At 41.8% G+C, this 16,983-nt stretch overlaps 3 protein-coding genes and 2 non-coding genes across 9 annotated transcripts in view; 4 read left to right on the top strand and 1 right to left on the bottom strand.

Annotated features, from left to right (window-relative positions):
- The window catches only part of LOC108245484 (high affinity choline transporter 1-like), a 13,957-nt gene extending 9,383 nt beyond the window's left edge, over positions 1-4,574 (top strand). For both annotated transcript variants that reach the window (XM_017432430.3, XM_017432431.3), the window contains exons 6-9: positions 1,525-1,668; positions 1,815-1,968; positions 2,051-2,268; positions 2,478-4,574. In XM_017432430.3, the coding sequence (XP_017287919.1) occupies positions 1,525-1,668; positions 1,815-1,968; positions 2,051-2,268; positions 2,478-3,017 (1,056 nt within the window). In that variant the 3' untranslated portion in view covers positions 3,018-4,574. The remainder of the gene's footprint in view (positions 1-1,524; positions 1,669-1,814; positions 1,969-2,050; positions 2,269-2,477) is intronic.
- Positions 4,575-6,278: 1,704 nt separating this feature from the next.
- Positions 6,279-6,352, top strand: trnai-aau. The gene has a single exon. It is a non-coding gene; the product is annotated as a tRNA-Ile (tRNA).
- Positions 6,353-6,649: 297 nt separating this feature from the next.
- Positions 6,650-6,721, top strand: trnaq-cug. The gene has a single exon. It is a non-coding gene; the product is annotated as a tRNA-Gln (tRNA).
- Positions 6,722-6,883: 162 nt separating this feature from the next.
- On the bottom strand, positions 6,884-12,237 carry exosc9 (exosome component 9). Of its 4 annotated transcripts, none has more exons than XM_017432444.3 (12): positions 12,077-12,237; positions 11,034-11,128; positions 10,224-10,343; positions 10,030-10,132; positions 9,149-9,286; positions 8,978-9,060; positions 8,747-8,879; positions 7,758-7,846; positions 7,522-7,668; positions 7,272-7,441; positions 7,117-7,192; positions 6,884-7,038 (listed from the first exon to the last, which is right to left on the bottom strand). In XM_017432444.3, the coding sequence occupies exons 1-12, from the start codon at positions 12,140-12,142 to the stop codon at positions 6,975-6,977; spliced, it is 1,284 nt and encodes a 427-aa protein (XP_017287933.1). In that variant the 5' UTR covers positions 12,143-12,237; the 3' UTR covers positions 6,884-6,974. The 4 variants fall into 4 exon arrangements, with proteins under 4 accessions (XP_017287933.1, XP_017287935.1, XP_017287934.1 ...); XM_017432446.3 differs by having other exon boundaries at positions 7,117-7,189; XM_017432445.3 differs by having other exon boundaries at positions 7,272-7,438.
- Positions 12,238-12,881: 644 nt separating this feature from the next.
- The window catches only part of clgn (calmegin), a 13,985-nt gene continuing 9,883 nt past the window's right edge, over positions 12,882-16,983 (top strand). The window contains exons 1-6 of the mRNA XM_017432491.3: positions 12,882-13,056; positions 15,307-15,561; positions 15,648-15,721; positions 15,822-15,880; positions 16,571-16,712; positions 16,811-16,892. Coding sequence (XP_017287980.1) covers positions 15,307-15,561; positions 15,648-15,721; positions 15,822-15,880; positions 16,571-16,712; positions 16,811-16,892 — 612 coding nt within the window. The 5' untranslated portion in view covers positions 12,882-13,056. The remainder of the gene's footprint in view (positions 13,057-15,306; positions 15,562-15,647; positions 15,722-15,821; positions 15,881-16,570; positions 16,713-16,810; positions 16,893-16,983) is intronic.

Below are 16,983 nucleotides of genomic sequence, written 5' to 3'. Positions count from 1 at the left end.
GGTAGCAAAGCTGCGCTCTTCTTCGTAGACATTGAGTTTGGCTGCAGCTGCACACAGTTGCAGCGCCTCCTACAGGAAACTGGTGGAGCTACGCAGAGAACCACGCCGTTCAAAAGCCTTGTTTGGATTCATGTTTTTATAAAACACTGAGGTCCGGACCTCGGGGTCCTCAGTGGGAGCTACGGTCCTGCCTGCAGCAAGGAGACAAGTCAGGCCAGCAGCACAGAGCTGTCTGGATCCTGGTCCCTCACAGCTCATTCATCAGAACAGCTAACGTTACAACAAGGTTAATCATTGTTTCCTGAACTTTGTTTCACTCCTGTGAGCCCAATTATGAAACTGTTGGATGCAGTCAGGACTAGCTCATCTCCTCGTCAGGATGTGAACCTTTTAAGACCTTGTAAGATCTCCTGCAGCTCTTTCCCTGCATCATAGGTCGATGTTGAAGGGCAACAAGCATCCATTTTAAATTAAAGGCCTAGCATACAGATCATTTTAATCACAGTACTGCAGCAGAGAACAGAGACATGGTTCGCAGCATATTAAGGGATGGAGCTCGTTTATAACGCTAACTGGTTAAAGTTCCTCACTGCAAAGTAATGAAGACTGCACAAAAAGAAAATATAAAGAAAGAAACAAAACTTGCACAATTTTGTTTTCATATCAGTGGTTAAAATTGTCATCAAATTAAAAATTTGGAAGCAGAATTTGTGTCAACTACCAGGTGTGTTTGTTCATCTACAGAAACATTAAACTTATTTGTTTATTCACAGAAATCGTGGCTAACCTAATGTTGGTCAGTCACCCACCTGGTTTTCAGCAGATTCAGCTAAATGTTGTGTTTACATTGAGTGTGGACCCGCATTTCAGAAAACTACTGGAGTAAAGTCCTTCAAACGGCACCATTTCATGTAGTTCAGGATAACTTTTATTGTGTTTGATTTCATACTTTGCAGTGACTACCTTTAAATTACCTGATTTTTTTCTTCAGTGTTCAAAGTTTTCCCATCCAATAAAAAGCAAAGCTGCTGGAAAACTGGACATGTTTCCTTCTTGTCTTTGTGTCTTATTCTGTCTTTAAGGCTCAGTGATGAAGGTTACGATCGTTTCTCATATCTCTGCAACTTTCGGAGACTTGTTGGCGACTCGGGACTGTCAGAAAACAGCCGAACTCTCAATTGCGGTCTCACTGAACTTTTGAGTTTTTGCAAACAAGTAACCAGCGAGCCCTGAGCAGCCAGCTAATGAAAATCACAGCCTGTGTTTATGTGCTCAGATTACAAAACTGTGATCTTAAGAACCCCCGTGAACGTTACGAGACATCTGAGAGACTGTTTTTCACAAATGCTGCAGCCATACCAACCATAACTTCGTTAACTAATTAGCTGTAATCCCTAATTGAGCAGAGAGTTCACACAGTTTGCTTTAAAGGGATTGTTGGTCACTCGTACCTGAGCTCAACCTGAAGATATCTCCTCATGGACTCGTAATAAGATGAGTTTGCCCGTGCGTTTGTGTTTGCAGTGGGTCTGCGTTCCTTTCATGCTGACCAACCCCCACTCTGTGGACATTTCACTGACGGCGTACAACCAGACGTTCCAGGCTCCCTGGGTGGGCACGGTGGAGCTGGATGAGGCCGGCAAGTGGTTTGACGACTTCATGCTGCTGGTGAGTGGAGTCCGCAGTTTTTTTTCCATCATATTCAATTATTTCATTTAATAACCAGGCTATAGTTCGCTCGGTTTGGTTTTGTTGTTTAGGATTTCGTGCAGACTGATTTTTGTCATCATGTCTGAACTGTGTGTTTGTGCCAGGCTCTGGGGGGTTTGGCCTACCAGGCTTTCTACCAAAGAATCCTGTCCTCCTCGTCTTACACCCAGGCTCAGGTGACGTGCTTCGCCTCCTCAGCCTTCTGCCTGGTGTTGGGTATCCCGTCGATTCTGGTCGGAGCTGTGGCTGCATCCACAGGTGCTTAACCTCCTCCTGGGTGAAAGTCCGACATCAGTTTTTACAGATTTAGGAATCTAAATATTTTCCTAATTCTTCCCAGACTGGAACTCAACTGCGTATGGTTTACCCACCCCGTATGAGCGCAACGATGCGGGATCGATTCTCCCCCTGTCGCTGCTGTACCTCACACCCACTTATGTCTCCGTCATTGGGATTGGAGCTGTAGCTGCCGCCGTCATGTCCTCTATGGACTCGGCCCTGCTGTCCTCGGCCTCGTTGTTCTCCTCGAACATTTACAAGAACATCCTCAGGAAGCAGGTGAGGGTTGGGAACAAGTCCCCGCAGCGTTTGTCGTGCAAAGGACTGGGCTGTGCAGTTTTGTTTTTGTTCCTAAAAACTTTCAGAACGTGATTTTCACAGTTTCTTGATGAATCAATGAGCCTCTTCACAGGTCAGACAGTTAAATATAATCGTTTTTTGGATCCAGATCTTGTTTCTGACTTGTTGTCGTGTCTCTGCTCCTTCAGGCTTCAGATTACGAGATGCAGTGGGTGATCCGGATCTCGGTGGTGGTGGTGGGCCTGGCTGGGACTGGTCTCACCTTCCTGGACAGCAGCGTCCTGGTCTTCTGGCTCGTCGGTGTCGACATGTCCTACACAATAATGTTTTCCCAGCTGGTCTGCGTTCTCTTTTTTAAGATCTCTAACGGTTACGGCGCCATCGTGGGCTACGTCCTGGGGTTCGTCCTGAGGATCCTGAGCGGCGAGCCCCTCATCGGCCTCCCGCCCATCATCAGGTTCCCTGGCTGCCGGCTGAACGCGGAAGGGAAGTTAACGCAGTACTTCCCTTTCCGCACCTCCATCATGGTCCTCTCCCTCCTGTCCATCGTCCTGTTTTCATGGCTGGCGTCCATCGTTTTCAACAAAGGCCTCCTGCCTGAGAAATGGGACGTGTTTGATGTCAAACGCAACCAGAAACAGAGAAATGGAGCTACGAGTGTAAACATGACCCAGAAGAACGAGCGTGACGTCGCAGCCAAGCAGCCTCTGAGCACCACCGGCTGCTGAGGAGGCGCCGCTTGTGGTGAACAAACATCACCAAAACACAAAGCATCTTTTGATTACTCACTTAACAATAAAGACTTTTACTTTTGTACTAATATATGTGTATGAAAAATGTGTTTTTACCAACCAAATTAAATCATTTGAGATGCATTTGAATCAAAGAGGACTGACTTCAGTTCCTACCAGCCGCAGAGCTCCAGAAACACTGACTTCATTCCAAAGGAAGAGTCAGACAGAACGGTAAAAGTTTAATTTATGGGATTAGTTTTTGTTTGGGAACGCAGAGTGGCATCTGCGTCACAACTCACCCATCTGCCGATGTGGCAGACAGGAAGTGTGTGTTTGATTACTTTTTGTCTTTGTTTGTTTTAATTTAATGCAAAACTTTGCATCAGCAGAACAAAAAGGTACAACCAGAGGTTTTATTTGACATTTCGTTAGCACGTGATCTCATTTGCTGCACCAACAGCAGCTGCTTTGACTCGCAAATTACTTCAAATATATTTTTAATCGATTAAAATATTGCTCTTAACGAATTACGGCTAATACACCACAGATGATTGACTGCTTTGTGCTCAGATGAAATCCCAAAACCCTCAGTTGGACGAGACACAAAGTCTGTTTAAGGTTTTCCAAGTGACTCCTTTCCCCGTTTAAAAGGTTATTTTTATAATACGACCTGTTCTGTTGGTAAAACATCAGGAGACCTAAGTGTTAACTCATTCCCTTCAGCTGTTTTGTTTGATAAATCACAGTTTTCTGCAGCTGTTTTTCTCTCCTTTCTCCTCCCGAGAGTCTTTTTCAGTGTTTTTATGTTCATACTGACAGATTTGATGATTACTGTATGTGCAAAAACTGTAGTTCACAAAGGGAACATTTTTTTCTGCAGCTAAGAATGTGAGAATTTAACACCAGTCTAATTTGTTTAATCCCTATTTAAAAAAAAAACAGATTTCAAACAGATTTTTGAATTATTGAACTTGGATTATTTTAGTTATTTTAGCCGACGGATAGTTTGTTGTGCAGCTCGCTGGAAACTGGTGTCTCTCTGCTGTTGGCTGTTTAAATACCTCATGAGACGGTTTTATTGATCTGAGAACGAACAAGTTTAAATTTATTTTCCTCCAAACATTCTGAATGAATGTCAACAAGCTGTGTGCATGCAGGCTTTCACGCTTGCAGCTGAAGTTTCTACCTGTGTTACACTCTTGTACATTTACACTTTTTTATTTTAAAGTTGAGTTGACTCTAGAGCGTAGGAGTTTTTAAACTCAAGTAACAACTTCTGAAATGAAAAATTAATTGCCTTGACTTTTGCAGAACATTAGCATAAACCTCCAGTTTGATTTTGGGTCTGAATGTGTGCGGTTCTTGAAGCGGGAAACGCCTAAGAAAGGCGGCAGACGTCATTTCAGGGTTTTCCCTCGTGCAGTGACGCTGAGTTAGGTCAGGTTTTTTCCCTGCTCTGTTTGTGTTGTGCATGTTGGTTGTCATTCACTGTGATGTTTGGACACTGAACCTGTTCTCTGCTTTGTACTGAATAAATATAACTCTCCGTGGGATGATGTTCTGTCAGAATTAAGGCTGGAATCCAAACAATCACCTGCTGACTGCATGACTCAGCTCACCAATTAAAGCAACACATCAATTTCATCCACAGCTTTCCAAAGTTTAAACAAAGATTAAAGTAATGAAACAACTCTCAGCTACTACCACACCAAAATTCAGCCCAGCATCTGTAAAACTGACTGAGTTATTCATTTATGTGTCTGCTAAGGATGGCGGCCATCTTGAGTTATGTTGATCAGTGGTTACTTTTTAAGAGTTTTTCCCAACAGACACACAGATACAGACATGTGTGCCCACTTTTCATGGCAGCAGGCAATAATAACTATTAATACAGCCTACTTAAGTGGAGACATTTCAGTGGGACCAAGTTTCAGCTGATCTCTTCTGGTCCAGCAGCTTGCCTCACGTACGACACGAGCGTTGAGCTAAGCTACTAACTTGGCTGACTTTTCTAAAAGCAAAGAGACGAAGAAGACTCCCAGATGAGCAGAGAATAGAATACAAACACAATAACTCAGCCGGGACGTGTTTGGTTGTTTCGCTCATTGATTCCCAGCTGAAGTTTTGGTTCGAACGAGCTTAATTAGGTCAGTGTAGTAGCTGCAGGTTCGGAGGGAAAGCACCAGCGTTTTCTTTCCTTCCCATCTTATTTATAACTGGTGGATTCGACAAACAGTTCCTCTAATGAGGCTCGGGTTTCTAAAGGCCGTTCCAGCAGTTTCCCGGTAAAATAAATACCACAACACAGTTAGATATTTCAAATTTGTTATTATATGAAGCTAAACAAAGCTTCAGGGTCTTCAGAGTGACAGACAAATATAAAATTTCCATCCTGAGCTAATTTTCTCTTTGAATAATATCCTTTTAAGTTGACTTTAATTATTATTTCCTTTAGCTCTGTTGGCAGATTTGTCGCTTTCATCTGAATTTCATTTATTTCTGGTCCTGACCCGATGGTGGCCCTGTATTCCTGCCTGCTGGTCTGAAATGTCACCCACTTTAGTTATTTAAGAAGTGGAGTTAACGAGGGTCAGGACTTCCTTAAGAAGGAACCGTCATCACTTTCAGGAGAAACTCCTTAACAAGCCTCAAACTGACCTTTTCATGATGATCCACTGACAAGAGGGATATTTGTTTCATTTAACGACAATCAGAGCAACATGAGTGTTATGAGTTTATTCACTAAAACGTAATATAATCTAGAAAATAAAGTGTTTTAATAAATGTATGAAGACCCATTTCCTCCAATTTCATAAACAATATTTCTAAGTCATAATTATGAAATATTCTCTTGAATGAAGCCAAGTCATAATTTCAGAGAGTATTTCATAATTATGACTTAGCATCTCAAAAATGATTAAGTGTTTCAGAATGATGATTTAGCATCTTATAAATATGATTTAGTGGATTTATTTTGTCATGTACATTTTGTTTGTAACTGCAGTAGTTGAGCTGAATTTAATCCAGTTTGTTCAAACAGGAATGTTGATGAAGCATGGAGGTGCATTTAGGATTGGATATATATTTATATTTAAGTATATTTTGGCGGGATATTATTGTTTATGAGGCTCAGAAATTAAAAGTTTCATTCAGTATTGAAGTCTTAACTTTCAAATAGCACAACTTTTAAGAATAAAACGATAAAAGGTAAAACTGTACATTGATTTAAAGGAAACTGACGCTTTGTGGTAACATGGCCGGTTAGCTCAGTTGGTTAGAGCGTGGTGCTAATAACGCCAAGGTCGCGGGTTCGATCCCCGTACGGGCCAGCGTCGCCTTTTTTTTCCTTCTTTTATTTTATATTAAATCAGGAGATATATTCAAATTTATTTTACAGGAGCCCCGAATACAAAAGAAATTCCAAATAAATCGACAATAAAAACCATAGATCTGAAAACCTAAAACTCTTCGACGCAGACAGACACCGTAGGCTAATCGATAGCATTTCAAACACATTTAATATTATCATTTAACTGTATAATTTAAAACAAAAACCTGAACATTAATACATAATCACACGTAAATCCTAATATAAAATAACAACTCTCGGGTGGTCGGAATTAGCCGGTTCCATGGTGTAATGGTTAGCACTCTGGACTCTGAATCCAGCGATCCGAGTTCAAATCTCGGTGGAACCTGACTTTTTTTTTTTTCTGGTTCTCCTCATTAAAGTTGCTTTAATTTAACTTTACACATTTCCCTTTAACTCATTTTTCCTTCTACTCACATTAACGCTACACAAATAATTACTGATTTTAAATTATTTAATGCACGATTCATCAGTCTTCATTCATACACAAAACTCTGAAAATGTGAAAATAAATTTATTTGGTTGTTCTTGCGTTTTTTTTTACAGTTTTTTTTTTCTTTCTGATCCGCTGAGTTCCTCGGTTATTTTTTCTGCCGTTTCTTGGATGCTGCTGCTCCCTTCTGGTCAGAACTGGACCCCGCATTTCTAAAACAAAATAACAAAAACAAAGACGAGTTAGAAATGGATCTAACTTTCTTTAAATAGGCGAAGTGGTTTGCTTACTTTGGTTTCTTCGTTGTCTCGGGATAAAGTATGACCACCTCCTCTTCCTCGCTGTCGGATATTTCAACGACAGCTGCTGTCAGACGAAACAAACCTCCAGTTTAAATATTCCCAAAGCAGCGTTTTATATGAATTTAAGAAAAATAAACCCATACCTTCTGTGGTTTTGTCTTTTTCTCGCTGTTCTTCCTCCATCTTTATCTCTTCTTCCTCTCCGCTGCTTTCTTCCTCCTGCTCCTCATCCTCCTCCAGCCCCCAGGTGTTCTGCAGACCGTGTCCTACCTGCCCGACGCCTGGTGCAGGCAGCACAGGCGACGCCGCCCTGGTGTGTGCAGTTAAGGCTGCGAACTGGTAGAAATTTAAAAAAAATTAAATTAAACGTTCCCCGCTGTGGGCTCAGGATACATCGGAGGCGGGGCTTCCGCTTTCTGGATGATGTCGCTCGCCCTTTCGCTCACGTCCGTCATCTCCACCTCCGACTGGTCCGTTTTCAGAGCCGTGATCCGCTCCTGGGGCAGGGACTCCGCGAATCCACACTTCCTGCCTGCCTTCCTGTGAATTTTTAAAAACGCAGGAGATTTTTTATTTTTATTTTTTTTACTTTAAGACTCTGAAATGAATCCCAGATTGCTGGTGCTCACCTGGCGGTCCTGTCGTTGAACAGGGCTTTGTTGATGAGCTCCGTGATCTCAGACACCTTCACACTCGCTATTTTACTGCATCTCATAACCTTCAGGGAGAAAACACAACACTGTGAAGCTAGCATATCGCCCACCAGCTGACTGCGGTGGCTCCAAGGGTTAATCAGCTGTAGAGAAAAATCCACGGATCATTCCTGGTTGCTGATAGGATGACAGATTCGTTAAAGAGACAAGCTTCACTTCAATGTTTGAAATCCATCCTGTGGTTCGTTCTGCTAACAGAGTCAATTAAAACGATCTCTCAGAGCTCAGAATACGTGTTGGGAATCAGACACCAAATCCGAGCTCGATATCTGTGAACCTGACAGAGTTGTAGCCATTTTTATGTTGGCTAATGTCGACTAGCTGCGGCAGCCATCTTTATTCAGTTTGTAGACGTACGTCAAGTGTTTCAAATCTTAAGTTTTGTTAAAATCTGTCCATTGATTCATGACATATCATTCACGGCCTGGTTTGACTCTCGTTCTCTAACCGTAGCGTAGATGTGAGGAAAATCAGTCCAACGAGGAGAATTTTATTTTATTTAACTGGAACATTACAGCGTGACGTGAGTTTATGTTGGATTCTGATTTGGTTTTCGGTCCCAGGTCCGGAATGAGCTCATTTACTTTATCTTAGCTCATACTTTAGATATTGTTAGATTCCTAATTGTTGTTCAGTTCAGCTTTAACTTTATCAGGATTTCATTTAGATTATTTTAGCTACTATTTTGACTGTCTGAGCTCACGCTTAGATATGTCTGGTTTAGTGATTTTATTTAGATTATCCTATATTTCATTTAGATTATACATGATTGATGTGTTTTTCTTTTTTTTGTGTGTTTCATTCTGTACCTGCTGTATTGGATTCTGTTTTTGTTTCTGTTGTAAAGCGCTTTCGATCGCCTTGTTGCTGAAAAGTGCTTATAAATAAATCTCACTTCACTTCACCTGTTCTTTGAGCAGCATGATGCCCCCGCTGGACTGGATGGAGCAGATCTCTCTGTGTTTGTTCATGGCGATCATCAGTAACCCGTCCATCACTCGCTCCTCCCGCTCGCACGGGTCCACCAGCAGAAAGGTTCTGCAGAGACGACAACGCCAACGTGACTCACTGCAAAATATCTCCTGAACCAGAGGATGAATGTGAATAAAACTGAGCGTTTAAATGTGGATTCTGACCCCTGCTGGAAGAAGGCAAAGCTGATGCTGATGGGCATGTGGTAGATGCTCAGAGGAATGGGGTCTCGCTCCTCTGGACTGAACTGAGGAGACAAAAACAAGCCGGACGTTGGGCGAAAGGAAGCAGCGTTTTTCAAATAACTCAAATAACCGCAGCTGCTGCCAACTCACCACCGTCACCTCCTCCCCCTGGATCCCCACGTCGGGACGCCTGAAGTGGCTCAGAGCGGCGATGGCGGCGATGCTGGCGGCGTCCATCAGGTTCCCGTCGTTATTCAGCGTGTGAACGTCCACCCTGACCTGCCACACCTGATCAAACGCACCATCATCATCATCAGACTCTGTTACCCTGAAACTCAAACCACCTGCGGTTCGGCTCAACGTGACAGAAGGTCAGAAGGTCAGCGTTCACACGGTTAGACGCACGGCTCAAATACACATCTAGCACAAAAAGAAGCAGGTGTGCTTTTATTTTGAAAGGCCCAGGTGTAAATCATATTCTGGTGGCAAAAAACCCACCTGAACAGTTACTGCCACCTAGTGGTAAACATGAGGACCAACACCAACATGATACTTTCCACTGTTTAAAACAGCATTTCTCATTTATATTTGTATTATTAACAAGTAATAAGTATACTAAAATGACATCACTAATTACTACAAAAATAGTTTTTAAAACAGATTTAAACCCTAATTATTTTCACCACGTATAACATATTATTACAGAACCACGTTACATATACTGTATATAAATGTTTTTCTTTGGGAAACATAAATTTATCCTGAAAGTTATGAGCCAAAGATCTGAAAGGAAGGTTTTTTTATTTTAATTTGCGTAGACCTGCCTGTTAAATGGTTATTAGATTCATAATGAAAGATAACAGATTTTGTAAAACTAATCCTAATTATGATTGAACATGATGAAGATGAAGAAATGTTTTCTAAACTTAAGCAGAAATGTAAAATACAAACAGCTACACGCTGTGTGATAGACTGAAGAGGATTTCTTTTAACCAGAATAACTGGATATGATGTTTGTGTGTGAGAGTCACCTTTTCTCCCGACACCACACACAGGGACTCTGTATCGATGCACTTGGAGTTCCTCAGGCATCTCTCCAGCTGTCTGTTCAGCTTCACCGACAGCTCCGACTGTCTGCAGGGAGACAGAGTCCCACAGATGATTTTCTGCTCCGACGGGCAGACGGAACAATAAAACGAGGGAACAACATCCTGGTTGTCCTCACCTCCCCTGCTCGAACGCTGGTGAGGCCATCGGCGACAGCTCGATGTTGAAGAACATGATTCCCTCGCTCGGACGGCTCTCTTTAGGCGCCACCAGCTCGCAGGACACCTGGGCCACGACCCTGAGAGGTGCAGAGATAGAACTCAGCATCACCTGGACGGGTTCACTCCACAGTGAGACAAATCTGAAGACTTTCTGTCTGTCTGACTGTCTGGAACCACGAAACAGATTTTAATGAAACTCTCAGAAAGTAATCCTGGAGCTTTGGAGTTAGCCCGATTCAAGACACAAAGAATGCTATAATTCAGTCAATCTTAAAGATATTGAACTGATATTTGGTGTGGTAGTCGCTGAGATCGATCTCCATTACATACGCCGAGCACTAATAAATACACTGCATTTTTGTTTAAAACTTTGGTCAGCAAGGCAGCGAGCGATATGCATTTATTTAAAGTTTTGCCAAAGGAGTAAAACAGAAACAGAAAAGAGGAAGACTGCAGAGGAGGTTCATGGATGTGATGAAGGAGGATCTGCGGAGGGTTGGTGTGACAGAGGAGGAGGATGGGAGGAAAGATGGAGGCAGATGATCCACAGCAACAAGCAGATCGAAGGAAGAAGACGGAGAAGAAAAAGAAAACATGAGAAGAAGCAGAAGGAAAAAAAACACCTACATAAAATAAGAAACCATTTTTAATAGAAGCATCAGCCCCCAAAGACAAAAATCCTTCATTCCTGGTGAAAGTAATAATGAATGAGTTAATATGAAATATTAATGGACACTACAGGTTTGCTCAAAACATTTAAGGGTTACCTGGTTTGTCCCAGATCCACGAAGCAGCATCCGTAGTCCGTCCCAAACGTGATCTTTATCTTCCTGTAATCATAAGTCTGACGTCCGTCCAGCCGCTGAACGAGGAGACAGAAGCAAAACATTTGTTTACAAAACTGACGTTTTCTTCCAAACCAAAAAAAATACGTCATCCGGATCAGAAGATGGAGCTGAGGTGAACTTCAGAAACACAAACACGGAGGCGACTGAAGATCAGTGAAGAATTTAAGTCGACGTTAGCTGGGAATTTATAACTTCCACAAAAAAGGATAAAAAACAATCAATGAACTATTCCATCAGAAGTCGGTTTAAATTGATCAGATCAAACTTCTCCAGATAACCTAAATACTACATAAATTAATGTTTCCTTTATGCTGTAATAAAAATAATAATAATTATTATTATTAATCTTTAACTTAACCAGGCAAATCCCATTTAGATCACAGGTCTCTTTTTCAAAGGAGACAACACACTTTCCATTTTTATTATTATTAAAACCTTTCTTTCTTATGTTTGGAGTGGCAGATTTTATTTAACATCACTGAACTAAAAATACTTTACAAGAACTATGTCCAGTTTTTGACATTTAAAAGTGATCAGTCAGATTTGAATGAACCTTACACAAGTTACCTACTAATTAAATTATCAGTCTTTTGAAAACTGATGTTTATATTGTCTGATTTGTTCAGCTGCCATTAAATTGAGCCCTGAGGACAGAAAAGTTTAAATAAATACAGATCTGCTTCACAGCTTTTTGTTTTTTTAAATTAAATACGAGCTGCAGCACAGATCCATCCTCTGATAACTACTTTTTTCCTCTCAGATGAAGATTAAATGTATTTCAGTTTCCAATAAGGAGAAAATTAAGTCTTTAGAATAAGGATTTAGCTCTATTCTCACTCATTCTGATATATTTAGATAAATCCTTCTAAACAGTGGAACAATCCTGAACCCACAGCAGAAAAACAGGCGGTATTTTGTAGCTTTTCGTACAGGTTTATTTAAGAAACGTTTTAAAAACGCACCTTTTTCTCCTCGATAGCTTTTATTAAAAAGTCTCTCTCACAGTTGGACAGCGGTGTGTCCTTCATGCTGCTTTTCCTTTATTGATTTTAATAAACTATTTTCTTTCTCAACCAGCATGCGGGCGCAGACTGTTTACTTGATGTGCGCATGCGCCGGGAGACACGATTTACGGCACTGAACGACAGTGTCGTAAATTTGTTTCGTTTCTTCGGTTAGAACCAACTGATGAAAGGTGGAAAAGCTACCGAGTGTTTTAACTGATAATTTTGATCATTTCAGTTTTATTGGAAATTGCAATGTGGCGGATATTCATTGAAATCAGAGAAACAAGCTTTGAAGCAGAACACAACATTATATCTTGCACTAACGGTTTTCTTTTATGAAATAACAGTCAGTAAAAACAAAAAGATACGAACATTAAAATAGAACTGAAGGAACATAATGCAATCCTATAATTAGAAAGGCAAAAATTAAAGCGTAAGGCAGACAATTTCTGATTTTTGCCACGAGGTAAACAAACTGTTAGAATGGGATAGATTTAAAGACACGTAATATTTTTAATTTATTTATCTTCAAAGAACAACTTCAAATATATTTTATTTATTTGCGTTCTTACATCGGCAGTTTTTTTATGTCAACATAAAGCTAATTTTGCCAGTGATGCTTTAGATGCTCTGTGGGTTGTAATAAATACAGCTTAATTTTGCCTCGTCATGTTTTTTGTAATCGGTCGTTCTTGTCTACTTGATTTCCTCTGTTCATGAAGGCATCACTGACGCTCTCCATTAGCTGCCAGTGCGCATGCCCAAAAGCAGCACCGTTATCCAAGCCGAGCTGTCATTCACCCTCCTCTCAAGCAGATCTCCTGGGTTTTTCCCCCCACTTCAACCGTTACCCAGTGAGACAACCGCACGGGATTTTAACACAGAGAAGCAGATTTTAAGATTATTTTTCTGCACCGAGAAAAAAAGAGCCCAAGGTTTGTTTTTGTCTGTTCTGAACGAGTCTCTGCACGATGCATCTCTCCCAGTGCGACATCAGTGCTAACTAGTTAGCCGCTATCCATTCATTTTTACTGACAAACTAAACATTTTCCGACCATGTTTTACTTTGGGTTAAAACGCCGCGGCTTCTGTTTCTAGCCCCAGGGCGTATTTAACTAGCAGCTAACCTGATTGAAGCCTTTTAGTTCATCTGATAAAGCTCAACGTTTTGCTGATTGTGGTTGGCGCGCCGTCCATGCTAGTTAGCATTAGCCACCGGAACAGGGGCAGGTGCTGCAGACCGAGCGGGTCATCAGACGAGATTCCTGCAGCCCAGTTCGCTCCTCAGTCCTGCATGTGACCTTTTCCTTTATGCCATTTTACTGTGACTACACTCATGCAACGCTAAGCTTCAGATTTAGACTGAATCTATGTGTTTATGGTCGTTTTATCAGACTGCTGTTCACTGGAAGGACAGAAACAGCTTTAGCTGGGAGGCTGATCTGTATGTTTTTAAAGCTCATTATTTGACAGCTGGTTTGTATGTCATAGTAAATATGAGGTCACCATAATTAGACACAACTAGGTCATCCACCAAGTAACTTAAAAGTTAGACCAAACTAACTCAGGAGGACAATGAATTATTATTGCATGGTCATATCTTTATATTTTGCTTCCAAGGACACAGATTGTCACAAATAGGACACTTTTTAGTTGCACTGAGACAAAAAAAACCTTATTAATAATACTCTGATAGATAGTATATGTTTTACTAACAACAAGGTCATGTTCAAAGACATAATAGACAAAAATGTCGCGTGTTTCGACTTGCTGTTTGGCGTTTTTATTATAAAAATGTAGGCTTGGCAAGCGGAGAATCAAAAGGAAAAAGCAAGACTTGAAAAACTAACCTTTAAAAACCTTTTGCTCCAATTCATAGTTAATGTGTCCTTAAACTGTATTCATCACCTACAGAAACAGCTGAAGTGACTGAAAACAGGTCAAACACTAAACTTTTAAACTGTATTAAAAGTCAATATTCTTAACAGCTTTGGAACGTCTCTTAAGAAGCCTTGACAACTATTTCCAAAGACTATTTAAAAATGTTTAAAAACAGAACAGAAATCCCAGAAGAGTTGACTTGGAACCGTAACAGCGTTTATTCTGGGACCTCTCAGAAATTAAAAGTATTTCCGTTTAGGAAAAAAGAGTAAATTAAAGAAATCCCAGTGCATTATGGCTGTAGCCATGAAACTAAAGTGAGCTGCTCTTCTGGGTTTATATTGTTTTTTGGAAACCATTTTTCATTTCCGCTGTTGAACTTCCACCACAGAACCACGTGATCACATTATTCCAAACATTAGTGTCAGCGCTGATCGAACGTTCACCCACAGCGTTGAGGATTTCTGTGGAAGACCACAGCAATGACAGCTTGCTTCAGTTCAGTGTTTTTACCTCCGTTTGAACCCAGTTTTACGCTTTTAATGGCTGCTGACCTTTCAGCTGACTCACTGATGACAGAGTTCAAAAAATTACAAACAAACCAAGTTTATAAAGGGTATTTTGACTTGTTCTTCTGGTGATCTTTCTTCTTCTTGACATTATAAAGCTTTAGTTTCATTATTTTACTTAATTTCTGTCTTCAGTTTGGTAAACTAATTGTTGAATAGAGCTGTAACAGATATCTTATACCTAAATATTTGGTATAGAGGTGATTATTTATGATGGTTAGGCCAAAATAGTTTTTATTCAGCCAGCTGAAATGAATCAGATTTCCTCATTGTTTTGATTCTTTGATGAAGGCAGAGTCTCTGTGTGATGTTCCCTTTAATTCAGGTTATAAGTAGCTCCTTTTATCTGTTGCTCTCTGGGAACAAATTAAAATTTTGTGCCATCAGACATGTAAATTATTTCTGTGTACAAACTGGCTGATTCGTGTGTTCATTTTAAAGCTGTTGCTGTCAAATATCAGAATCAGATCATAGTTCAGCAGATTATTCTTTATAGGTTTAAATGCATGGTTGAATATTATATCAGAGAAATTAAACCTAGATGGAAATTTTCAATTGTTTGAAAGCCAAAGGTGTCAGAATGTTAGCTGAAAGTGGCGCCTCCATCAGTTTACACACTTGAGTTTTCTATTTTTACAACCAGCCCCACACACTTCCCATAAATAAATGATATCACCTGCCCACCCCCACTCACCCTGCTGCTTATTGTTTATCTCACACCTTCCTCCTCCTCAGATGAAGATGGGTGGGGGCTGGATGTGGCGCCTGCTGCTCCTGTCCTCGCTGGCCGCTGCCGCGACCGTGGCGGCCCACGAGAACCAGTGGGAGGCGGACGTCTCGGACGATGACTTGGGTTTGGACGAGGAGGAGCTGAAGGTTCTGATGGCGGAGGACGAGGAGGAGGAAGAGGAGGAGGAAGCAACGGTGATGGACGAAGAGCAGTCTGATGAAGCGGATCAAACGAGTTCCGATGCCAACGTCACCTTCCAGGTCAGAGACGGGACAAACGTTTAAACGTTTTAAACCGGCGGCGTAAAATGTTGACGCTCTGTTGACGATCTTTTCGTGCCTCCCAGGTAACTTACAAGACTCCGGTTCCGACCGGAGACGTTCACTTTGCTGAGACCTTTGATGACAGATCACTGGACAGGTACGACCCAAACGCTCCAGAACTCCTGTTCAGTCACTCGGTGGTTCGTGTGGAGGAGTTCCCCCAGTGAGGAGACGTTTTCTGGTGTTGATCTCTGCAGGTGGCAGCTGTCAAAAACAACTAAGGAGGATGCAGACGATGAAATCGCCAAATACGACGGTTTGTTTCCGGTTTTTAAATTTTCTCAACCAAACACGGTCCCACTAGCTGAGACTCATCCCGAGCTGTAATGGGTCATGTAAGACGTCTTGGTGTCCTCGCTCACTGTCCTCCTTCAGGGTCCCTCAGTTCGTGAGGACGTCCTGCTCTTGGTAGATTTACACACGTCTCATACTCCTTCCTTTTATTGCTGGAAGTATTTCTGTTTCCAGCCTGATTTTTACTTTTCAGTCATCTTTTCTCTGAGTAGAATATTATTTTTCATTACATATCTTGATTTAACTCAGTACAAATATTTCACTTTGACGTTGAAGATTATTATTTTTTATTTTTCTGTAGAGAAGGCTCATTTTTATTGACCGTGACTGATTGCACTGTAGAGTTTAAACCAGAGGAGTCCAGTCCTGGTCCTGGAGGGCCTCCGTCCTGCAGGTTTTACTTGTTCCTCTGCTCCAACACACCTGATTTGAATCAGTGGGTGATTAATGGGATTCTGCAGAACATGAAGAGTAATTTACCTGCTGAATCAGGTAAAACCTGCAGGACGGTGGCCCTGGAGGACCAGGATTGGACACCTCTGGTCTAATCAGTGCTTTAGATCACAGTCATACCTCAGCAGGGCACATCGGTGTGTAGAATTGAACCTCCGACTCTCTAACCGCCCGACGCCCTGTTTTGTTTTGTCTGTAGGAAAGTGGGCTGTGGAGCCGCTGAAGGAGAACAAGGTCCCAGGAGACCAGGGTCTGGTGCTGAAGTCCCGGGCCAAACACCACGCCATCGCTGCCATGCTGGACAAACCTTTCGTCTTCCAGGACAAACCTCTGGTCGTTCAGTGAGTTCGCACGTTCGCGTGCACGGCCGCTCCGTTGTCGCCAGCGGAGGAAACGGCGAGCAGAAGGCGTCCAACCGTTTTGTCCTCTGGTGTCGCAGGTACGAGGTGAACTTCCAGGACGGCATCGACTGCGGTGGAGCGTACATCAAGCTGCTCTCCGACGCTGAGAATCTCAACCTGGTTGGTTCAAACGTTTCGTTTCATTTAATACAGACTCCGTTCTTTAAAACGTAACACCAGGAGGGTGTCCAGAGTCGGGGGGGGGGGGGGG

Source organism: Kryptolebias marmoratus, linkage group LG3 (assembly GCF_001649575.2).
Source record: "Kryptolebias marmoratus isolate JLee-2015 linkage group LG3, ASM164957v2, whole genome shotgun sequence".
Taxonomy (NCBI): Eukaryota; Metazoa; Chordata; class Actinopteri; order Cyprinodontiformes; family Rivulidae; genus Kryptolebias; species Kryptolebias marmoratus.
The sequence above is the reverse complement of the archived record's forward strand: the minus strand, read 5'-3'. Positions and strand labels throughout refer to the sequence as shown.